Here is a 25,055-nt window from a genome sequence, read left to right on the forward strand (position 1 = left end):
TAGAACTCAATTTTGAATTAGCAGCTTTCAAGGAGAAAAAAAAACTTATTTAATCGGGAAAGAAAAAAAGATGGGAGTGGGAGGCAGGTAGCCACAAAGGTTGCTTTGACTTTGCAGAACTCAGTGAGCTCACGTTTACAGGAATCCAGAATAAATGAAGGCAGATGGGGGTGAAGGTGATGGTCGTGGGTGAGGGAGGGAGAACAGTAAAACTGAAGGCTGAGCAAAAATGTCAGCTGGGGATGAGCGATGCTGATCTCATCATGGACTTTTAAATCTAGAAGGTTTCCTGGACTAGAAAATCCCAGCTCTGGCTCATTCTACAGAGAGATAAACAACTTGTCAAGAAGATCAAATAGGGCTTCCCTGGTGGCGCAGTGGGTGGGAGTCCGCCTGCCAACGCAGGGGACACGGGTTCGTGCCCCGGTCTGGGAAGATCCCACATGCCATGGAGCGGCTGGGCCCGTGAGCCATGGCCGCTGAGCCTGTGCGTCCGGAGCCTGTGCTCCGCAATGGGAGAGGCCACAACAGTGAGAGGCCCGCGTACCGCAAAAAAAAAAACAAAAAAAGATCAAATAGTCTGTTGGTCAGAACTGTGACCACAGTCACATCTTCTGGGTCACCATGTCCCTAAAGCCTGGACCACCGGAGGGAGCCGACTGCTTTCTGTAGGATTCACTTCAGGAACATCAGCCTATGCTATAACTAAATTATTATATATAGGACGGATAAACAACAAGGTCCCACGGTATAGCACAGGGAACTATATTCAATATCCTGTGAAAAACCATAATGGAAAAGAATATGAAAATATATATGTGTAACTGAGTCATTCTGCTGTACAGTAGAAATTAACATAACACTGTAAATCAACTATACTTCAATAAAAATTTTAAAAAAGGAAAAGAAAAAGAAAAATCAGGCTAAAGCTTCCTTGCTAAAGTTAGGAGGGAAAAATGGAAGAAAAGACTCCAATATAATAAGAGTGGTTATTGACAAGTAGTAAATTGGAGGTAGTTTGTATTTTCTTCCATGTGCTCTTAGCTCAGTGTGTACACAGCCACAAAGAAACGCAGTGAGTAGAGTGGATGAATAGCTATAAATGCATCAGGAGAGCCAGAAAGGTTATTAAATATCTGGGGGAATGAAGTGTGTGATGCACGGAAGCCTTCACATGAAAAAAGCATGTCAGTAGAGAAGCAGAATTCAATTTACCAAACTCTGAAGCCACCTGTGTACGAGGAGGTATACCTGTGTCTATTCATTAGCACACATTGGTGGAAGTTCAAAGATTTCTGTACATGGAGAAACTAGGGCAATGGTAGCAAAAATGAGTGATCTAAATTTAGCTAGAGACACAGGAATGGGATCTCAAGTTTCTGGTGTCCAGACCTTGGAATGTGGTTTTTGTGGGGTGGCAGCTGAAAAGGCCAGAATACTCACGTCTGCATAGATGTTGGTTCCGAGCACGGGAGCCCAGTAGGATGGCTCATCTTTGCAGTGCGCCGGACAATGAACTCTGGAAAACAAGAAGCATTTAGGGGATGGTTATAATCAGCAGAAAACAAAATTTCTTGAGAAAAGCAGCTGGCCCTCTTTATTTGAACGTCAAGATTTAAGTACTTAGGTGAAAGGCAACTACCACACGGTTTACTCTTTAAGAAAAAAATACGCCTCTCCTACCCTAGCAGTGATAAAAAGATATTCTTCCTTAAAAGTGCATATAGAATTTTAAAACCCCATACGGGGAGGCATAAATTGGGAGATTGGGATCAACATATATACACTACTATATATAAAATAGATAACTAATAAGGATCTACTGTATAGCACAGGGAACTCTACTCAATACTCTGTGATGGCCTGTATGGAATAGAATCTAAAAAAGAGTGGAGATATATATATATATATATATATATATGTATAACTGATTCACTTAGCTGTACATCTGAAACTAACACAACACTGTAAATCAACTATACTTCAATAAAATTTTTTTAATAAATAAATAAAAATTTTAAAAACTGTAACTAAAATGAAAGGAATTAAAAGTTTTTGGGTCATTTGCTGGTTGATTACTTGATTAAAATTGCTGGTTTACTCAGTGTACCTTAGTAATGCATGCTTTCTGTTTCTTTTTTCTGACCAGTCACTTATTAATAAAATGGAATATCTTTATGGAAAAAAAGAGCCATACGACAAGACATGTACAAACAGCAAGGTGAAAGGAAATACAAATCTAAGAGAGGGGAGTATGGGATTGTAAGGGGTTGTTCCTCCCATTCTTGGATGTTGGCTGGTTCATACTGTGGCTACATTATGGAGATTACGATCAATAGATTTTTTGGAAGGCCACTTCCCTGTGTAGGGGAGGAAAGGGTGGAGGCCTTCACCTCCGTGAGTCACAGAATATTCCAGGCAGGGGGCGCTGATAACCCGGGGCAGGAAGGGTCAGCTCACTGCTGTGTCAGTCAGCACATCCCTGCCATAGGGGATGAGGAGAGGGCCTCAAACTGGAATCTCTCACACCAGGAAAGAGTATGAGCTTTACTTAAACAAAGGTCTTTTGTCTTTATCCGGAACAGGTACACCATGGGCTGGAGCCCAGGGACCAAGGAGCCAAAATGGCAGCCGGAAGCCCTCTGGCTTGTGAGTAGCAAAGGGGAGGATTCAGGAACCCCATCTGGTCCCCTCACTGGGCCCCTCCCGGGGCTCTTCCCTGCTCACACCTCGGGGTTCTCCACCTGTTAGGTTTCTGTTTTGTTTTTGTTTGGGCCATGCCGCACAGCTTGTGGAATCTCAGAGCTACATAACCCGGCTTCTGACAGGATCTAACAGGTACGCTGGAGATACCCCTTCTTTTGTTCTGATGCACCATCCTCCCAAAGCTCAGCCAATTCAGGTTTGGGCAGATGCATGGAAAACCCACTCCTTAGACAAACAGATTGCGGTACACCCACAGAATGGAACGCCCGCCACTTGGCCACATGAAAGGATAAACAAATCACCGATTCACTCAACAACGCAGAGGCATCGCAAAGCACTGTGCAGAGTGGAAGAAGCCAGATACACAAGTCTCCGTGGTGTGACAGCTCCATGTACATGAGATTCCAGAAAAGACACGATTATACGGACAGAAAGGAGGTCAGTGGTTGGCAGGGATGTGGGTGGGAGTTGGAGGGAGGGGGGCGGGACTACAAGAGAACCTGCTGGGGTGCTGAAAATGTTCTCTGCCTGGATCGTGGTGTACGTTTGTCAAACACATCGAACTGTATACTTTTAACAGGTGGATTTTGTTGTGTGTAAATTATACCTCCAAAAAGCTGAGTTTTAACGAGCTCGTTCTAAAGGGACCCATAGAAAGCATAACAGATCAAGTACAAGAATCAAAGAGCTGATTCCAAGGGGACCAGTGGCACCCAGCTTCCACAGTTCTCTACTGATCTAAGAGGCCAAGAATGACAGGTCCCAAGGTCTGTCTGGGGGGCTTGGGAAGAGCTTGGTGGCAAATGAAGTCAAATACTCTCTCCTTCGAGTGGAGGTGACATCTAAAAGGGCAAAGTCATCTTTTCAGTTAAGTTCCCAGAGCAGGGCCCTGGGGCCTGGCTACACACGGGGCTCACCCAGAAGCTTCTAAAGATGTGGATGTCCTGCTGGGCCACGCCCGGAGACTGGGATTTGTTCTTTTAATGCCTCTCAGGCAATTCCAATGTGCAGCCAGGGTTGAGAACGAGTGGTCTCAGGGAGAGGCCAAGTGGGTCCTTGACTCGGAGCACAAAGCGACTGACTTCCTGGGCGGACACACACCAGGGCCACGTCTAGAACTCAGCTGTGCGTGGCTCCGGGCAGGGACCGCAACCCAACCTGGTCCTTCTTCTCTCGGCCCCCATGTTTGCCAATCCAGATGCCAGGGAGCCTTACCTTGGGCAGTGGGTCCCCGGCTTCTCATATGGGCAGAGCTGGGCCACGGTGGTGTAGCAGTCCAGGTCCTGCACTGTGAATAGGAACACGTAGGGGGAAGGGTCAGGTCACGGGCAAGCCTGAGCCTCAGGCTACTGGCCTGTGAAACAGGCTGCTGGACAACGGGTCCTAGGGGTTCCTTGGGCCCCCGAACTGGGATGAGAGCTGGGATGAGGCCCCGGCAGGTGGCAGGCCCCAGTGCTCCTGGCACCCCACCCCCCAGGAGCACTCTAGGGATGAGATAAAACCCGAGACCCAAGTGTTTTTACAGGTCAAAGGTGTCATCACCCTAAACAGTTTCTCTGTGGGGCGAGCAAACTTTTCAGTTGCGTCGTGCTTTTCCACCTGGAAGCCTCTGCCTCTACTTTATCCTGCTGGAGCCTCATGGCGTGTACTATACTAATGATACAGATGGGGAAACTGAGGTCCAGAAGAGCTAAGAGACCTCCTGAGGCTGCACAGGACATGGTTGAGGGTCCATGTTTCTGATTCCCAGCCTAGAGCTCTTTGCTCACACCCTTCCCAAGGGGCAGGTGACCCTTTCCTTCAAGGTCACATGTTGTGTTTTAACAACAGATGTAAGAAAGCGGTTCTAACACTGGCCACCTGTAGTCTCTGACAGCCTGTCCTTGTCCAGTCCAGGGCTCGGCAAACTCTTCCTTAAAGAGCGAGAGAGTAAACATTTCCAGCTCTGTGGGCCCTACGGTCTGTGTTATAACCACTCAGCTCTGCCATCGTAGCAGGAACCAGCCACAGACAATGTGGAAAGGAATGGGTGCGGCCAGGTGCCACTAAAACTTTATTTACAAAACAGTCAGCAGACAGGATTTGGCCTTGAGGGTTGTAGTTGGCCCACTCTTGGTCCAGACTATCACTTGGATGGGCCAGGGGTCTATGCAGCAATCCAACAAGGGGACTGGTTTACTACACCAAGGGTCTGCTATACAATGGGATGCTGGGGAAATCATTAAAATGAGGTTTAGAAGTCCACTTAAAGGTATAGAAGACTATTCTTGATATATTATTATTTGAAAAAAAAATCAAAAAATCAGGTTACCAATTCCATTTCAATTTTTAAAAACATATCAATGTATACATTACCAATGTACATACTCTTAATGCAGAGGGAAAAGAAACACTACAGATGTCCACAAAAATATTCAGAGCAGTCATCTCTGAATGGTGGAATTTAGGTCTTTTTTTCAACAATTCTCTGTATTTTTAAATTATCTGGAATAAACAGGCATTATTTTTGTAATAGGGGGAAAAGCTGCTATATGTTTTTATAAAGATATCTAACCAGATATTCTTGTATCCAGGGTAAATGACAAGAATTGGTTTCCCAAAAGAAGAAAGGGTCAGTGGGCAAGGATCAAGGAGAGGGTCCAGGGGAGGGTGCTGGGTGGGGCACCCTGGCATGCCCGCCTGCCTGAGGCTATTCCAGTCAAGTGTCCAGTCTGGGCAACTATAACCCAGACCCCAATTCTGGTTACAGCATGCTGTCCCATGGATGCATGCCACCCTGCCAAATGAACATCCCGAAGGCCATACAAAAAGCTGGGCCAGAGACAGCAAGTATGGGCCACGGACTTCCCCACGTTTCCCTCTTGTCCATGGCAGACATTACTAATCTATCAAGCTCCGTGCTCTGCTGAACCCAGAATGAGACCTCAGAATCCTTCTCAAAACAAGGCTCCAGGTAGCCACTATCACTCACTAGAAATTGACACTCCCTATGCAACCTATTAGCTACTCTAGACCCAGGCATTAGTATTTCTGTGACAGTCAGCTGGGAACCCATGCCTGTGTGTCAGGTTAGCTATCTAGGTCCATTGCCAAGTTCAGATTTTTTTTTTTTACCGTGCCCCACGGTTTGCGGGATCTTAATTCCCAAACCAGAGATTGAACCTGGGCCACAGCAGTGAAAGCTCCAAGTGCTAACCACTGGACTGCCAGGGAACTCCCCCTAAGTTATGATATTTTAAAAAACTAGTTAAAGAATAGACCTCCTCAGGAACCTCTTTACAATGCTGAGAACAGCAACATCAGCAGACATGGTAAACATTAAATCAATAACTAAGAGGAATGAAATTCCAGGGAAACCCAAGATAACCTGTGTATTGCAGTCATATAAGAAAAGACTGGCCAGCTTACCTTTTACTTTTGACACCGTGAATGAGCTGGAGGGCTTGTATTTGCTGTAAAAGGAATCATTAGGTAAATGCAAACAGAAATGCGTCTAAAAGTACACGCTTGTTCCTGCACTTATTTTATTTATGGCCTCAACTTTACATTTTCCTACTTGTTTCCCATCAGCCTGAAAGCCCTTGGGACATTCTAGAGCAGGATCTAGAATGAGAACATTCTAGAGCAGGGCTCGTTAATTTTCTTTGTGCCAAGGAGCCCTCTAGCAGCCTGGTAAAGCCTACGGACACCTTCTCAGAACAATGATTTTAAAATGCAATGATGGGGCTTCCCTGGTGGCGCAGTGGTTGGGAGTCCGCCTGCCGATGCAGGGGACACGGGTTCGTGCCCCGGTCTGGGAGGATCCCACGTGCCGCGGAGCGGCTGGGCCCGTGAGCCATGGCTGCTGAGCCTGCGCGTCCGGAGCCTGTGCTCTGCAGGGGGAGAGGCCACAACAGTGAGAGGCCCGCCTACCGCAAAAAAAAAAAAAAAAAAAAAAAAAAAAAAAAAAAAAATGCAATGATAAGTTTAAAAGATTAGAAGGAAATCAGGTATTATTAATATCATTATCAAAGTATTAAAACAAATTTGTGTTAGCGTAATAGCTGTGCATCTTTATTGACGTCTTGAAAACAGAATCTAGCGGCAGGTCTTCTAACTACTGTCATTTGGGGATCATGACAGCAGAGACTGTTTCAAGGCGTCTCCATCACGTGGATTCCTACCCGTGAGAAAGTTGCTGGCCCTACGAGTGCTACTCAGATTGAGGGCTAACATCCATCACAGAAGAAAATACCACATTCCAATTAGAGGTTAGTAAAACTAAAGCTTTCATTTGCTTTGCGTTCACAGACTCCCCGACTCTAATTCTAAGACGTGAAGAACCCCACTCTAGATGTAAAGTTGGCCATTGGAAGGGACCAGAAATGGATTCAGGACAAGGGTCCCAGGCAATGCAGGACCTGAACCCTTGGTCAAGCCCACAGCTCCATCGGTGGCGGGGCTGAGCTTCATCAAGGCTGGGGTTGAGGTCACCCAACCGATCTCTCCATGAATATTTTCTTTGCTTTCGTTTAAACTTCCTTGCTCTCTTTTTGTTTACATAAAATCCCCAGCTAAGACAGAAGAAGGAATATTGCAACACTGCCCGAAGAACCAGGCCTTTCCAAACAGAATGACTCACGTAGTTTTTGAAATGTTCTGAGTGGCCTCACTATTTGGAAGGGACATGGACATGCCACCTTGTAACTGTCACAGGAGCATCTGCTGGGTGCCTTCCTGCTGCAGACCCTGGGATGGGCACTGACACAGGGGTCCCTGACATGCTGCCTCGTGGTGGTTTAGCTGGGTGTCTGCCCCGGGTCCTGCCGTGGCCCTCATTTATAAATGAAAGTACTGTCACCCTGACGGGATGAAGAAGCCAGCCCAGGTCACGCAAAGGGAGAAGTCAGAGCCAGGTCTGTTTGACCCTAGAGCCCCCAGTGGGTCCCACCAGCTCCTGGTCACCTTATGCCTCAGATGCCCTGGACAGATCAAGACACGACCTGCCGTGGTTCTTCACGGTCCCCCCATCCCATCAACCCCCAAAAGTCAGAATGGCGAAGGTGGTCTGCCCCGTCAGCCATCCACATACCTTACACGAAAAACACCTTGCGAAAACAAGTAAGTATATTTAAAAAATGAAAAGCCTCGTTCTCAGGGGGAAAAAAAAGTGCCAATCAAGAATTAGCCTATGGGGTGGGATAGGGAGGGTGGGAGGGAGGCTCAAGAGAGAGGGGATATGGAGGGGAGGCTGATTCACTCTGTTATACGGCAGAAACTAACACACCATTGTGAAGCAATTATACTCCAATAAAGATGTATTTAAAAAAAAGAATTAGCCTACAAACTCAAAGATAACATCAATCATTACTGAAGTGTCTGAAGAGTTCTCAGGGACAAGGAAGGGAGAAAAAGCAGGATTCAGAACTCAGATTGCAAGACTGTATGCTTTTGAAGGTCATGTACCTAGATTATCTCCGGGAAGTGGGAATGAAGAGATTAATATTTCTTTATTTCCGTTTTTCTGTATCTTAATGGCTATGTGTACATTTCATAATTAAGAACAGTGTTAATTTTAAATACACAATAAACTTTCCTAAAACCTACAAAAACAAACAAGAAACAAAACTCAACCACATTAAACACACACACCGAAACCCACTGGGATGAAATAGGCTAAAGGGCCAATGGGGACGATTTCTGAGTTATGGGATTAAGGTCATCTTTACTGTTTTCCTGCTTCTTTATATTGTTCAGTACTTTTCAAAGTTTTGATAGTACTCTCATAATCAGAAAAGAAGCTTTCAGGAACCCTGATCACCAAATAGTTACCTCAAAGACTGCACGCCGTTTCTCTCAGACTTGACGAAAAAGGGGACCTTCCCATTCCTGGTGACGTCCACCAGGCCTCCCTTGTCGTCCAGGACCCCGTAGTGAATGGCGGCCCGGCAGATGCTGGACGCCTGCGGGGGACAGGCCAGATTGTAAGTACATCTGAATTCATCTTTGTCTGCGATCATTTCCAGAAACACCCAAGATGTTTGTCCTCAACCCACAAAAAGCCAAAAAGTCGGGCCAAGGCTCACACCACTTCTCACTCTGACTGCACTCTATAACATGTCTTTGTTCCAGGGCGTGCTTATCTTTAAGAACTCATCCAAGTTGCTTTACAAACTAAGAACAGGGACAAACAGCCCTTTCTCCCCATCCAGTGGAGCATTTATGCTCGGGCTAAAATGAAGACTGGTCTGCTCGAGGGTCATCCCCAGTTCCCAAAAGTGGCTTCACAAGTTTGTGACCCTAGAAACACACATGGATCAGCTCTACAAAAAGGGGGGTTTGACTAAGGAGTGGAAAGAAAATCTGTTCACCTGAAAACCAGCCACCTGCTTTTAAAACATAGACAGGAGTCCACACAAGCCATTTAAAGAAATGCTGGCCATACTTACACTTTCATAAAAGAGAGTCCCAAAGAGCTTTGCCCTGTTGTGCAGGCAGCCTGCTGGGCACTGGTACCTGATGCAGAAGAAAGAAGATGATTTTCAGAGGTAAACACGTTCATGAAACCTCATCATGAATCTATTGGGGTTTTTCCCTTCAACAGCTCTATTATTACATATAGAAAAGCGTCAGTGATACAGCATGCATTGTTTTGGAGCAAGTGGCAATTCACCCAGGCTGAAGTTTCTAGTCACACAGACACAACTAGATTCAACTTGACCTCCTTAAAGACTATTTTCATGTGCTTCAGGTTCAAATTGAATAGATGGACAATTCTATGAATAGATAGACAATTCACAGAATAAACACAAGTGGCTTCAAAGGCACCAAAAAAAATCCTCAGACATCAGTCACCAAAGATGTGCAGACTGAAAGGAGGTGGCATTTTCCAGGCGTCAAGGGTTTTTTAATAGAATAAAACTAAATGATGGTGGTCATGTGCACAAACAACAGTTAATCTTTCCAGAAAGCCTTCAAAATTCATATCCCTTAAACCATAAGCAAAACGGAAAGACAACCTCTGCACTGGGAAAAAATATTTGCAAATGATGCTACCGACAAGGGATTAATTTCCAAAATATACAAACAGCTCATACAGCTTAATATTTTTTAAAAAACCACAAACCAATCAAAAAATGGGCAGAAGACCTAAATAGACATTTCTCCAAAGAAGACATACAGATGGCCAAGAGGCACATGAAAAGATGCTCAATATTGCTAATTATTAGAGAAATGCAAATCAAAACTACAATAAGGCATCACCTCACACCAACCAGAATGGCCATCATTAAAAAGTCTACAAATAAAAAATGCTGGAGAGGGTGTGGAGAAAAGGGAACCCTCTTGCACTGTTGGTGGGAATGTAAATTAGTGCAGCCACTATGAAAAACAGTATGGAGCTTCCTCAGAAAACTAAAAATAGGGCTTCCCTGGTGGCACAGTGGTTGAGAGTCCGCCTGCTGATGCAGGGGATACGGGTTCGTGCCCCGGTCTGGGAAGATCCCACATGCCGCGGAGAGGCTGGGCCCGTGAGCCATGGCTGCTGGGCCTGTGCGTCCGGAGCCTGTGCTCCGCAATGGGGAAGGCCACAACAGTGAGAGGCCCGCGTACAGCAAAAAAACAAACAAACAAGAAAACTAAAAATAGAGCTACCATATGATCCAGCAATCCCACTCCTGGGCATATATCCAGAAAAGATGAAAAACTCTAATTTACAAAGATACATGCATCCCAATTTTCACAGCAGCACTATTCACAATAGCCAAGACAAGGAAGCAACCTAAGTGTCCATCGACAGATGAATGGATAAAGAAGATGTGGCATATATATATATATATATATATATATGTGTATATATATATATATATATATATATGTATATATATATAATGGAATATTACTCAGCCATAAAAATATAAAATAATATCATTTGCAGCAACATGGATGGACCTAAAGATTATCATACTAAGTGAAGTAAGTCAGACAAAGACAAGTATATGATATCACTTATATGTGGAATCTAAAAAAATGATACTAATGAACTTATTTACAAAACAGAAGCAGACTCACAGACATAGAAAACTTATGGCTACCAAAGGGGAAAGCAGGGGGAGGGATAAATTAGGAGTTTGGGATTAACATATACCCACTACTATATATAAAACAGATAACCAACAAGGACCTACTATATAGCACAGGGAACTATACTCAAAATCTTGTAATAACCTATAATGGAAAAGAATCTGAAAAACAATATATATATGTATAACTGAATCACTTTGCTGTACACTTGAAACTAACACAGCACTGTAAATTAACTATACTTCAATTTAAAAAAAAATTCATATCCCTTGATTCTTGAACCTCCCAAGCAAAAAGACAGAAAGTCAGATCTCCATGTTATTCCAACCATTTGTAATAGGAAAAAACTGGAAATAAGTCAGCAGGTGTCAAAGGAATAGCCAAATATATTTTTGTGTGGCCAAATGTCAGAGTATTATGCAGCCACTAGAAGTGAAGTTTTTGAGGAATAGTTATTGACTTTGGAAAACCTTAAGTGAAACCAGTAACACACAAGATCGCATAACAGTATAGCCTAAGCAGTATTAGCCTAATCAGTGCACAGAAACTACATAGAATGGTTACTGATATTCACGAGATTCTGGGACACTTATTCTTTCCTTTATACTTTGTTTTGGTTGTTGTTTTCCTGAATTACAATGAACAAGAATACCTTTCAAAGTCAGAAAAAAAAGTCCAGTAAATATTATTTTTGTAAAAGCACCACGTACAGAAAACTGACGTGCCAGATGGTGGGAGAGCTTCCAGGAGCTGCACTGTGAGCGTTCTTGTGGTTGCAGGTGGGCTGAGTTCTATATCTTGACTGGAGGCATCTCACAGTCTTCCTGTGGACAGACCCCTGCCTTTTCCGTGCTTGGGGAGGGTCCCCTCTACCCCCAACCCTGTAGCTCTTTTGATGCTAACAACAAATGCTCTCCAGACCTTGTCATTTTTTTCCCCACTGAATATTCAGGCGTGATGCTCTTGTAACAAGCTTGCGGTTCAGAAAGGCACATCACCACCAAGGGGCAACTCGGGGGCGTTCCGGGAACCCCAGACCTGTGAGTTTGCAGAGTGGAGACCCCTCCCGGTGCGAGGGGACAGACGGTTGTTCCACCACCCTCACTGCCACGTCTTGCCCATCTCACCAACAAACTGCCTGGTTCTACTTTTGTAGTACCTGCTGGCCCATCGCCAGCTGCTCGTGGGATGACGTATGAGCCCCATGAACATCTGAGCCTGGGCTGCTCTGTCTGTCCCAGGCCACTCCTGCCAAAGTCTGAGTGATGCATTGTCCCGGCAAACCAGATCCCAAAGTCCCCGTGGTATAAAATAGGACCCTCTCTTTTAGGTAATACAATATACCTTCTCTTTTAGCGTGTGCTTTAAAGAACACGATTCAGGGTTTCCCTGGTGGCGCAGTGGTTAAGAATCCACCTGCTAATGCAGGGGACACGGGTTCGAGCCCTGGTCCGGGAAGATCCCACACGCCGCGGAGCAACTAAGCCCATGCGCCACGACTACTGAGCCTGCGCTCTAGAGCCCACAAGTCACAACTACTGAACCCGCGTGCCACAACTACACTACTGCCCGTGCTCCGCAGCAAGAGAAGGCACCATGATGAGAAGCCCACGCACCGCAACAAAGAGTAGCCCCCGCTTGCCACAGCTGGACCAAGCCCGTGTGCAGCAACGAAGACCCAATGCAGCCAAAAATAAATATAAATAAAATAAATAAATGAAAAAAAAATGCAATTCAGCTTTAGAAAAATGGATGCCAGAATCCATAGGAAGAAGATTAAGGGCCCCTCCACCGATAACACAGTTTCCTGCCGTGAACCTGAGGATCTACGTAGGGCCGCTACACCTGTTGGCCACTCACTGCCAGAAGGAACAGCCCAGCAGCTACATTGCCAAAAGCAAGCTTGTTCTTCTTGGCAGATGTTTTTCAACATCTGAAATGGACGATACTAAGTGACTCCATCAGCTACATAAATTTGTTCAACGCTGGGGACACACAGGCCGCTCTTTGTCTGGTGGGGCCCCTCGGGAAGCAGGCCGACTTGGATTCCACAGCAGCCGTGCTGGACCCGTCCACGGCCACACCTGCCCTAACGATGCCGCAGCCCCAGTCGTAGCCGGCACAGAGCTCTGGGCTAGCCTGGGCTAGCTCTGGGGTAACCCCTTCATGCAGAGAGATGGGAGGGAGCCCCCAGCCTCACAAAAACCTCGGTCAAGATCTCCCTGTCGATAGCACATCTGGCATTTCTACAGATGTAGATCAGGTGACAGATCATGATGTGACCCATGACGGAGAGCAGGTGCTTCAGAGGGCTGTAGGCGGCGGGACAGGGATGGGCCAGGCCTTACCTGTTGCACGTGGACCCTTTACACTTGTCCTTCATTTTGGTGTCACACCTGACGACTTGGGCTAGGAGAGAAATGCAGAAATACTTGTCAAGGCGAGAAGTGGGAGGACGAGTCTGAGTTAGAAGACCCCATCCCCCCCCTCGGAGGAACTCTCTGGAACGTTCTGGAATCCATGTCATAACGAGAGCAGGAGCATGGCCCAGTGGCTGCAGGCTTAGGGTGAGGTTCAAATCCCAGATCCTCTTTCTAGTAGCACTGTCACCTTGGACACCTTACTTCCCCTCTCTGAGGTTCAAATTCTGCTTACTAATCGGGGTGAGTACAGTATCCACCTCCAACGGTTGCTGTGAGCCTTAAATGAGAAAGTAAATGTAGGCTTGGAAGGGAGCCTGGTACACTAAGTGCCCCATAGCCTCCCAGGGCTCTGGAGGGCGAGCCTTGTCCAGCCCGGTTGGCGGGGACCCAGCCATTCTCACCAGTGTCGTCTCCCCGCCCTCAGCCAAGATGACTTTGCCAAGCTTTCCTTTTTGGTTTATTTTATAGGGACATATCAGAATCTTGCAGTCGTGTCACAGTTACATATTACTTTGTGATGTTACATTATTAAAGAAAAAAACAACTGAAGTGTTTGGAATTTCTGGACAGACAAGAACATCAGCGTATTTCCTGGTCAAAGAAAGCCACAGCTGACTAAACAGGCAGGAAGCCCAGGAGAAAGACATTTGAAGGCCCAGAGGCTAGAGACTGGTGGGGGCTGAGGGCAGGGCAGTTGACAAAACAGCAGAGGATTTTTGAGAAACATGGCCATGAGCTGGCCTCCTACTCGGGGGTGAGTCCAGTTTTACGCTGTGTGAGGTTTGGAGGGAAAAGAGAGACACCGGTGGGCAGAGAACCCACACTTGGTGCCGTGTCCGTAAGAAAATGCCCTCCAGAGCCTCAACCCTCCAGTAAAGGTGCCGCATACACAGGTGAGCAGGGGAGGGGGTAATCGGAGCCGGGCAGGGGAGGGCAGAAAGAAAGGAGCGAGCCCTAGCAGGCGAAGCGTCTTGGGAGACCAGGGAGAAGAAAGAGGGACAGAGGTGTGCGTGAGAACACTAGACATCTGGGGACTTCCGGAAGTCTCTGGGAGAACATGCAACTTCCGGCCTTAAGGGGGGTGTCGGAGGCAACTTGATGGTGAGCTCAAAGCACAGCTGACGCTGGGTGGCCCCCGTTTACTGCGAATAATCCCCACAGCAAGCTGACAGAGCTGCAACAGCTCTGGTAAGGAGATGCGTGAGGACTAACAGATGAGAACGTTGACATACAGCCCAGGAGGTTTGTCCCAGGTCTAGAATCCACGGCCTTGTTCCTTAGTAATTGCTGCAGTTATCCTTTGTCAAGAACACAATGCCGGGCTTCCCTGGTGGCGCAGTGTTGAAATCCACCTGCCAGTGCAGGGGACACGGGTTTGAGCCCTGCTCCGGGAAGATCCCACGTGCCGCGGAGCAACTGAACCCGTGCGCCACAACTACCAAGCCTGCACTCTAGAGCCCGCGAGCCACAACGACTGAGGCTGCGCACCACAAGTACTGAAGCCCGCGCACCTAGAGCCCGTGCTCTGCAACAAGAGAAGCCACCGCAGTGAGAAGCCCGTGCACCGCAACGAAGAGTAGCCCCCGCTCACCACAACTAGAGAAAGCCCGCGTGTGGTAACGAAGACCCAACGCAGACAAAAATAAGTAAATAAAATAAATTTTAAAAAAAGGAACCCAATGCCTCTTGTAAAATATGGACATATGAAATGCACAGGTCCATATCTCACTGATTTAAAAAAATGCTGACAGAGGCATCACTGCTCCCACTTTACGGATGAGCACATCAAGTCTCAAAGAGTCGGGTGACTGTCTGAGTCACAGGGCTGGTGCATGATGACCACGGGAGCCGGGCTCCACGCTGCACATTCATTCTCCCTTTGGGAGCCAGGCACTTCCAATAGGAACCCAATTTCAGCCCAAGTCCTCTTTGAAAGGACAAGAGAAGGTCTAACCTTAAAATACCTGCCAGGGGGGAAAAGGCCACCCAAGCACAGCTCCTATAATGCTTCTTTTGAACATTTTTTAGAAACATCTTCAGGTTGTGCTTTTTGCAAGCTACACCCCACCCTGTTCCCTGCTGTTTGTCGACTTGGAGACCTCTCAACCCACCAGTTTCCCTCCTCTGCCCACCCCAAAGAAAGGTGCCCCCTCCAGAGGTGGCTGGCAGAGGGCAGAGCCCCACTCACTCATGTAGTTCACGGCGGGGGCTTTCTTGGGCTTCGTGGGTCGGATCACCCTCGGCTGGACCCAGATGTGCTTCTCTTCAGGAATGGGGGCCATTTCCACCTCGTTCATCTCGTCCGTTTCAGGTTTTTGGTCGTATGTCTCTTAATAGTGAAGAGGGAGAGAAAAGCAACATGCTGGGATTCAACCAAAACGCATTTAGGAAAAAATAAAGAAGCAATTTGGAAACTCAAGTTGTTTGAGGTTTGGCTTCACAAAGGGTCATTTCAGTGGCAAAGAGAAAGTTACATTTCAGGACAGCGCTGGCCAGGTGGAATTCTCCCCGCCAAGGGGCGATGGATGGCTCTCTGCTCACTGTGTTTGCTTTGGACGCAAGAGTGGCTGGGCTGAACAGAGGTTAGAAGGCCCTGGCGCCCACCCCTGGATCATCAGAATGGTTTCTTGTCCCGTCTCTGCCCAAGGAAGCAGCTTCAGGAAGCTGCCTCATCCTCTGACCCCAAACCGTAGCTGTCTCCGCTGAGGTGCCTCTGGCCCTAGGTTCTCACTGGAGGAGGGGTCCGCCTCATTTACACGCCGTCATGGCACACGAAGACCCTCATCAATGCTCTTGGACCCCACTGCCCCTCACCGCCAGCACATTATGCTTCCTTCCCCACCCCTGCAGGCCAAGATCACTTAACCTTTCTCTGCACTGAAGTTTCGAAGCCCAATAACATTGGAACCATCATCTAGAATGAGCCAAAGACCCAACTCTTGGTTAAAAAACTTAGTTCTTCGGGTCCCAATATCTTCCCCACCCAAATATTATTATTTCTCCAACCATGACCATGAGCTTCCTGTTTCAGAACATTCTAATTCACCGCATACATTGCATTTATTAAGCATCAGTTTATCTTCCAGTTTTCATCATGAAAGTCAACTATTAACCACTCACTGGGGTCTGCAATCAGGCCAGCTGGATACCAAAGCATGAATTCCAGCCAAAGTAAAGCAAAGTATTGCTGTTTGAGTTTGCTTGAGCACCCTTACCAAAGAAGAATCGGTGCGCAACTCTGCTGGGGGACCCCCGCCCCTCCAAGGATGTCTGTGGACCCAAGTTGGAAACCCCTGCCTTCCAAGCTCCTCCGGTGAGAAAAGATAACAGATGTGTCTGGGTAAGAACGATTCCAAGGAGCAGGAATGAAGCGCCCTCGCGGCCTCTCTGTGTCAACGGATTAAAACTCAAGTCCCATCACGTGTTCACCAATCCCCAGCCTCATCCTTCTTCTGAAGAGCAACAACTTTTCTCCAAAAAGCAGACCAAGGGTTTGTGTTGATACAAGACATTCAAGAATATGAAGGGCAAGTGACATCTTCTCTGATGTTTTTCAAGGCTGGGATACTCTGCAGCTGTTTCACTGGCCGATTCCTCATGGCACAACCACTACCCTGACCCATGAGGAGGATGGACAGGATTTAAGCCGGAGGAGAACAGCAATCCTGAGTCCCAAGTTCATTATCAGAGCTCATGGACCTCCGTGTACTGCCCCTGGACGGCGTGCTCACCACCACCCACCTCCCCCACCAGCTGTAAACTCCCTGAGGCCAGCAGCCAGCCTGCTTCACACCACACTATACCCAGCTCCCAAAACATAGTAGCTGCTCAACAAAATTTGCTGAGTGAAGGATGATCAAAACGCCCAGCAAATTCTGTCTTTGAACTCTTTTGGGAAAAGAAAAAAAAAAAAAGTCCCAGCAAAGCTTAAAGACATTCAGGAAGGGAATTCTGAAAACATCATGCATAGCCAAACGCTATAGGTGAAATCTTTATGAAGACGCTGGGTTTGCAAACACCACTTGGGACCCAGCGGCTGTCTCTTGTCTGTCTTCCCGTCAATGTGGCTATTCAGGTTTGTCCTTCACTGAAAGCCAGAGCTGTCTCTGGAATAAGCTGGGTTTTCTTCCACTGGCCTTTAGGATTTTTATACCTCATAATCGTGGCTTTATTTAGCCAAATATAGTTGGGTAAAGCAGTCTAAAGCATTTGAGGGCTCACTATTTAAGAAAATGGGTAGACGGTCCTCGCCCTCAGACACACACATGAAAAGTGGAATGCTTACCCGGAGGACGGGCTGTATTGGATCACATCCTAATTAAGATACCCTGTGTGGACCAGCATAGGCCTGGGGAAATTCCGTGCCCAAGTTGGCTGCAAGGTTACCCTGTGCACCGTCCAGCTCCGGACCAGGGGTCCCAAGGCACACAGCATTGCTCCATCATTCTGCAGACTCCCACCTGGTTCCATAAGTGGGGACGAAGCTCATAACTAATGTCAAGCTCTCACCTCATCCTCTCGTTGCCCTGGGAGGCATGAGCAGCCCCATTTTACAGACGGGAAAACCGAGGCTCAGAGAGGCTATGTGACCTGCCCAAGCTCACACAGCTGAGAGTCGAATCACCTTTCCCCAAAGTCCACACCCTTCATCGCCACACAGGGAAAGGCTGGAGGGATGGAATCTTCTCTTACGGTCTATCCGTATCCCTGTTCCATCTCCATTATAGGTCAAGGCCTTGCCAGGCACACCTCAATAAACGCTTATTAAGTAGCTTATGCAGATAAGCTGCTTTAGAAGAGACTTTCTGCATGGTTAGCTAAGAAAATCGGGATGCCCGCCAAGCAAAGTTGCGCATTTTCCACCAAAAATAAAGAAACAAGTCCAGGAGGCTTCATTGGGTGGGTTAACCAGCATCTAGGCTATCTTTGTGTGCATTTGTTCTTTGAAAATGACCCTCTGTGGATATCGGGGGTCTGTTTATTCAGACAACATACAGAACACACCTGCTACGTGGCCCTGAAGGACCGGGAGTGAACCAGCAGTTGCAACTACAGGTGAATCAAGTTCAAGGAGAGTCTGGGTGCAGTAAGAGCACGGAGGCAGGTGGGCTGCCTGTCTGTGGACTCAGGGAAGTCTCCCTGGAGGAGGTGTGACACCAGAGCTGTGTTTCCCGAGAAGAGAAGGGGTCTGCCAGGATCCTGAGATGGATGGGGCCCCCAGGCTGGGAGAGGGCTCCAGGTACCTCCCAGGTGAGGAAGAACCCCATGCCAGGTGATAAGCGCAGTCATACCTCCCCACTCCCACCTCTCCAAGGAAGTAATGAGCTGTGTTCATAAAGCACTGACTATGTGCAGGCTGCTGTCCTAGCAACTCACATCCTCCTTGTTGCATCCTCCCAGCAAATCATCTGCGGGACAGCGATGTCATCACGCTTACAGATGGGGAAACCGAGGCTCAAAGAAGGCAAGCAGTGTGCCTGAGCACACACGTCCAGGAACGCAGAGACGCCCCGCTCTGCCTGCCCTGCACCCTGACAGCCTGCCTCGTGCGCACACGGAGCCCCCTCCTAACGCGAGAGCCAAGGGGGAGCCCCGGTGGGCATCCCTCCCTCACGGTCCCCAAATGAGCACTCAGGATCTGATGGGGGGATGTGCCCCTCTGGGTGACTGGACAGCAGGCACAGGACCTGCCTGAATGGGGATTTGCGACCTGATATGCCTGGAGTGTCAGCCTGCATTCTTCTCAGCCCTCCTACGACCCCCAGGGGCCGACACATCACCCCATTTTCACACAGGAAGACTGAGGCTCAGAGAGATGGAATGCCCTGCTTAGGTCCTCTCCGCTGGAACATGTAGGGTCGATATTCCTCAGGCAGCTGTGTCGCACTCTAAAACCCACGCGTGTCCCACGAATCCAGGAATCGGAGCTGGGCTCTCTGGGAATATTTCACTAAGGACAGGTGTGGGCACCTCCCTCTCGGAGACAGTGAAGAGGTGTTGCCTGAGAGGGGGTGGGAGGGCAGGAGAAACTCCATCTAACGAATGCTTACCGAGCCCCTGCTGCGTGGCAGGCACTGCGGGGACCTGCACATCCCTGTGGGCCCCCCTCTGCCTCGCAGTCTCATGACCACGATGCCTCATCTTCCAGGCCTTTGCACATGCTGTTCTGCCTGCCAGAAACACCCTTCCCTTCTCTCATTACTAGGCCATGTCCTCTTCCTCAATAGCCGCCTGCTTGGGAAGCCTTCCCTGACCTGGCTGGTGGTGGATACTCCTGCTATTAAGCCCTGAGGCATCGCCTGTTACTTCCCCTGAAAGATGCGTGTCACTCCTCGGGGCAGTGGCCCCACTGGACCTCATGTTCCCGAGGGCAGGACCGTGACTGTCGGGTCCCCACGGTCATCCCCATCCCTGTCACCTAGCAACGTCCTGGCGCTCAGGACATTCACGCTAAATGCACCGACTCTCTCATCTGAGCCTGAGACACGTCACGGAAGGCTGGAGTTATCATAGCCATTTTGCTGATGGGCAGAGTGATCAGCTGGTCTGAGCAAACAGCCTCCAATCATGGAGAGCCAGGACCAGAAGCCTCGTGTCCGGACTTTGGGTTGAGCGCCCTGAGTTTCCCCCGGAGGCTCCGCCACCCGCACGTAACTCACGACCCGGGGGACCCCAGACTGTAAGATCCTTGCTTCTCCCCACCTGCACGACCCCCACGCCCGTCCTGCAGGGGGCAGAACCGGTAGCGAACAGCAGGCGTGGGATCCCGGGTCTGGGGGCCCCACTCTTCACCCCGGAGCCCACTGGACTGACCCTGCGTCGCCCCCCCGCCAATCCCACCTCTCCTGAAAGACCCCTCTCAGCCATCACGAGACCTGTTGATGGAGCCACGGGAAGAAAAACACATCTCAGCCTCAAAGACACGGTCAGCTCCTTGGCGGGCTCTCCTCCTTCTGGGACGGAGCCGGAGGGAACAGTCCCAAATGCCAGGAGCACTTGAGGCACGAAAAACGTGCATTATTCACAGGAGCGGGGAACGTGGGAACATTCTTAGCGGCAGGCAATAAGCAAATGCTGGCATCGCCCGAAAACACGGCCTTTGAGAGCTCCGGCTTGGCCTGCGCTGTGGGGTAGGGGAAACAGAGGTTTCCGACGAGTAAGGGCTGGACGAGCTGCACATGCGGCTGGGTGGCCGGCGGGGGACAAGGACGGGCAGGAGGGGCTCTGACAACCCACGGGGGCGGCCCCTGCCCGGCCTGCAGCTCGCCTGGACCATCAATCACGTGGCTGTTTTAAATTCCTTGTTTGCTGTCTGTTTTATACCAAACTCTGAGCACCAAGAGGGCACGGATGCCTCCCAAGGGAGACGCCCACTGGGGGGATGTCCCAGGGGCAGCCGTATCCCCGGGGAGCTGGGGCTGAACCCTGAGCCCAGAGATAGGGAGGGGAGGAGGGGAGGGCCGAGGGTGAGGGCAGGAGGGACCAATTTCCCCCCCAAATTGTCCAACTTCCCCGTTTCACGTCAGCCACTCTGTGACTCAGGGACTGGAGGGGACACCCGTTCCAAAGGGTTCTGAAGTCGTTTCCTACCTCGGTAACACAAGTTGCTCCTGCAGCGGCCTCCGTAACTGGGCGGGCACTCGGAGCAGGGCCGGCCAGTTCTGTAGGGGGCTTCTCCGATCCAGTTCCCCCTGAGGACAGACCAGAAACACCGTCAGGGGGCCGCCACGCCAGGGCCCGGGGGGCTTCTCTCTCCCTTCTGGAGCCTCTCGGGACCCCAGACACGGTCAGGGAGGAAGGAAGGTGTGAAGAGGGAAAGGCACCTGCCCTGAGCCCCTCCTGTGTACAGAGTCTAGAGAATTCCAGAAGAATTCCAGTTGGGAGAAGCATCCTTCTCCCTGCACCTTTGTCCTGTGGCCTCACACAACTCTGAATGCTGTCAGCCACCCCCAGTCCCAGCCCCAGTGCCTCTGCACTGGAAGCTGCTGGGATCCTCTGAAGCCATTTCTCAAATGAGTAAAGGTCAGCCTGTTCCAGGGAGTGCCTCGTGTTTACCACATACCTACCTGCTCACTCCATCCTTCCAACACCCCAGGAGGGACGTGCTGGAGTTCAATCCTTTTTCAGAAGAGGGAACTGAGGCTCAGAGAGGTTCAGGGACTTGCCCAAGGTCACACAACGAGGGAGTGGGAGGGCTGGGATTTGAACCCAGGCCGTGGGGCTCAGAGCCTTTGACCACACTCTGCTCTCGGGGCTGGGACCAAGGTCCCTCTGGGCATTGCAGGTGCCATCCGCCTGCCTTTGAAGTTCCCAGGGCAGGAAAACCAGAGGCCGGTCAGTGGGATTTCTCCAGGGGCCGGGTTGCAGGTGGTGAGTGGAATTCCCAAGCCCTTCTCCCAGCACCTGGGCCTTTAGCAGCACAAGCTGGAGAGGTGAATGATTGGGAGCCAGTCTCCGTGATTTGTTCTAGAAACTTCCTTCATGGGTGCCCCGTCACCTGTCTGTCCACTCAGGAAAGAGATTCGCAGCCCCGAGCCTGGGCCAAGCATGGACGAGTGGTGATGAGCAGACTCCCGGGGCTGGACCTGGCCCTGCCAGCCGGGTGACCCCAGCCAATACCCCTCGACCCTGAGCCTCTGACCCCTTCTCTGTAGTGGGGTGGTCATGAGATGAAGGGGGCGACTGTGTGGATGCCTCCGACTGGGGCCGGCCCCTGGTGACGGCAACATGCTCTCTGAGCATCTGCTAAATCAACATCCTCATTGGGTGACGTTTCTGACGGCTGTCCAGGGTGGCCAAGGAGGGGTCCTGAGAGTGATGGCCGGGAGACAACTGCAGAAAACACACGCTCTGTTTGGCCCCGGACGGCTCAAAATAGCGGAACGGCATCACCCAGGGCCACGTGGGCATCGGGCCTGGGGATGGTGGGAGGGGGGCTGGGGGTACTGTTATAATCTGCACCCACGGATGGTAAAATAACATCCCCCACCAGGCTGCAGACCCTGCTCCGCTGAGCACCTCTGCCCCATGTGCAGGCTGGCTAGGGGCTCACGGGGGGCTTCGGGATGACCCTCCCAAACGGACCATCACCAGGCGGACCCAGGGTACCCCAGCACCTGCCCTGTCACCGGGTGGGGCTCAGTAGGTTTCTGCAGACCCTCCGGGCCTCCCAGACAGGCTCCTCCCCTCCCCCAGCCAAGTTCACCAGCACAGGTAGGTTCCACATTTCCTCAGCGACAAACCAAGTCTCCCACACAGCTGGAGCAGTAACCCTCCGGGTTACCGGTCGTGGATGCGGGCTGGGTGCTAGGCGTCCTGTAGATGGGCAACCTCCCCACTCCCAACAGCCCCAGGAAGTGAGCACCCTCCCCCCATCCATGAGGCCGTCAAGGTGCAAGACCACCCCACCCCACCCCCTCCCAAAGAGACCTGAGCCCAGACACCACCCCAGGGCCCACCCTCTCAGCCACTGCCCCCTGCACGGCCGGGGGCTCGGACTCTTGAAGAAAGAGGCTATGGACATCACGGAAAACCACAAAGACACCTGAAAAAAACTGCCCACCGAACACACAACACCACGGACGAATCTCCCAGACACGGTGTTGAGAGGCAGACGGCAGGCACAAGAGGGCATATCTGTCCATTCACAGGAGGGTCCGAACCAGACAGACTGACCGACGGGGAGGGGTGTCAGAATGTCAGCCACTCTGGGGGGCATGAGGGAGCCCCCCCCTTCCAGCCTGGGGCCCTGGAAATACTCCCTCCCTTGACCTGGGTGCTAGTTACACAGGTATACATAATGCATACATAATGCATGTACATATGCATGGACTGAACGTGTGTGCCCACCCCCCCAATTCGTATGATGAAACCCTAACCCTCCAACGTGGCTGCATTTGGAGATGGGGCCTCAGGGGAGGTGATTAAGGTTAAAGGGTCACAAGGGTGGGACTCTGATAGGATTAGTGTCCTTATAAGAGGAGACAGAGAGCTCAATTCCCCCTCCCTCTCCCTCCCCCCCAACCCCCAGCACACACTGAGGAAACGCCATGTGGAGACACAGGGAGAACACGGCCATCTGTGAGCCAGAAAGAGACTCCTCACTAGAAACTGACCCTGCTGGACCCTGACCTGGACTTCCAGCCTCCAGAGCTGTGAGAAATAAATGTGCATTGCTCAAGCCACCCGATCTGCGGTATTGTGTTACAGCAGCCTGAGCTGACTAATACACGTCTGTATGTATGAAAATTTATCCAGCTGTGCTCTTATGATCAGTGTACTTTGCTGTACACAAGTCATTATTTTTTCAAGAAAGCGGTAAAGACTAAATAAGGGAAGAATGGTATTTCTGGTTGGATCTTCTGGTGTATTTTTTAATATAAAGACAAATCAAATGATTCCTCGCTCCCCACCTGCCCCTCTGCAAGGAGTTCCACCATGGGGACCACCTTACTGCTCTTCCATGGGGCTCAGGACCCTCCCATGGATGATGTAACCCCCCTGCCCTTATCCCTGTGGGCTGCTTGAGACACCATTACCACAGGCATGCCAGATGGTTTACAGAGAGTTTCTATTTTCCTCCCAACCTCAGCGATTCCCTCTTCATGCTACCTCCTCACGGCCACTCCTGATCCAACGCAGTAAATGAGGTCATTCCTGTTTCATGCAGTGATGGAGAAAACATGCCTCAAGGGCACACTGCGTGCAGGGCCCAGTGCTAGGATGGCGGCCAGCCCAGTGGCCAGTGTGCAAACCATAGGCTGTAAACTGGGTAAGCCGGTCTCTGAGAATCAGCACATACTTGTCTGATGAGCAACGGAGGTGAATGAGTAAAGGGATAAGTGATATGTTGATGACATCGGGATGCTGTCAAGAGGAAGAGGGACTATGACCTAAAGGTGTGATGAGGTCCCTTCTGGAAGGGGAAATATAAAGATGCAAAAACTAGGACTAGCATGAACACCTATTTTCTAGAGTGCTATCTGCTGCGTACTTTCAGAGAAAAAGAATCTCTATGACAGACCCCACTGGTTGCCCAGCCAACTACTCCTGCTTCTGACTTATTCAAGTAGCCCCAGGGGAGGACTTGCAAAGCCAACTGGGGCAATTTCATTGGTCAAAGCCAACTGGGGCAGTCTTGTTCCCCCTTGTCCATGAGTGGTCTAGTTCTGGCCAATGACATAAGGAGAAAGTGGGCCAGGGGTGAGAAAAGCCTAAGGAGACAGGCCTTTTCTACCCTCCTCTTCCCTTCTGTTGGGAAGATGTGATGCCTGGGGCTCTACAGCCATCTTGGGACCATGAGGAGAGGACAATACAGCAAGAAGACAGAAAGTTCTCATTGACATGCTGAGCTAGTAAGCTAACCTAGATGCACCAACCTCTAGATGCCTTGTTAGGTGAAATAATAAAGAGATTTTACCACTGAAGCCGGTTTTAGTTGGGTCTTCCATAGCAGGCAAACACACCCCAACCCATAAAACCATGTCACTTGTTCTTACTTTGGAGAGTAATTGCAGACGAGGTAGACCGCATTCTCCCAAACATCTCCCCAGACATTCATCCTCTGGCAGGTGTTCACAGCACAGCCAATCTTGGTGGTTGTGGCCCAAACTATCTGAAAAGATGACATCCATACATCTGAGCTCAAGGGACAAATGACCAGGGTGACATAATCTGGTCTGGATCCATAAGGTGCTGGCACTAAAGGGGTGTGTGGTGAAGAGGTGAAGGACCAGATTCTTCCCCTAACCCATTAAAGATCCACACATTTCTTTAAAACAAAAGCAAACAAACAAACAAAAGAACAAAAAAACACACAAGGAAAATTCCCCAGCAATGTAAAGCTGCCATAGAAGTTTCTAGTGC

The 25,055-nt window shown here is 49.6% G+C and overlaps 1 protein-coding gene across 1 annotated transcript in view; it reads right to left on the bottom strand.

The window, feature by feature from the left end:
- Window positions 1-25,055, bottom strand: part of CRISPLD2 (cysteine rich secretory protein LCCL domain containing 2) — a 66,076-nt gene that overhangs the window by 17,690 nt on the left and 23,331 nt on the right. Inside the window, exons 5-13 of the mRNA XM_081217741.1 lie at window positions 24,689-24,804; window positions 20,781-20,881; window positions 15,379-15,519; window positions 13,116-13,176; window positions 9,135-9,201; window positions 8,518-8,648; window positions 6,115-6,158; window positions 3,922-3,994; window positions 1,444-1,519 (exon numbers count right to left, since the gene is read on the bottom strand). Of these exons, the coding sequence (XP_081073867.1) occupies window positions 1,444-1,519; window positions 3,922-3,994; window positions 6,115-6,158; window positions 8,518-8,648; window positions 9,135-9,201; window positions 13,116-13,176; window positions 15,379-15,519; window positions 20,781-20,881; window positions 24,689-24,804 (810 nt within the window). The remainder of the gene's footprint in view (window positions 1-1,443; window positions 1,520-3,921; window positions 3,995-6,114; window positions 6,159-8,517; window positions 8,649-9,134; window positions 9,202-13,115; window positions 13,177-15,378; window positions 15,520-20,780; window positions 20,882-24,688; window positions 24,805-25,055) is intronic.

This window comes from Mesoplodon bidens, assembly GCF_964165515.1.
Source record: "Mesoplodon bidens genome assembly, chromosome: 18".
NCBI classification, from domain to species: domain Eukaryota; kingdom Metazoa; phylum Chordata; class Mammalia; order Artiodactyla; family Ziphiidae; genus Mesoplodon; species Mesoplodon bidens.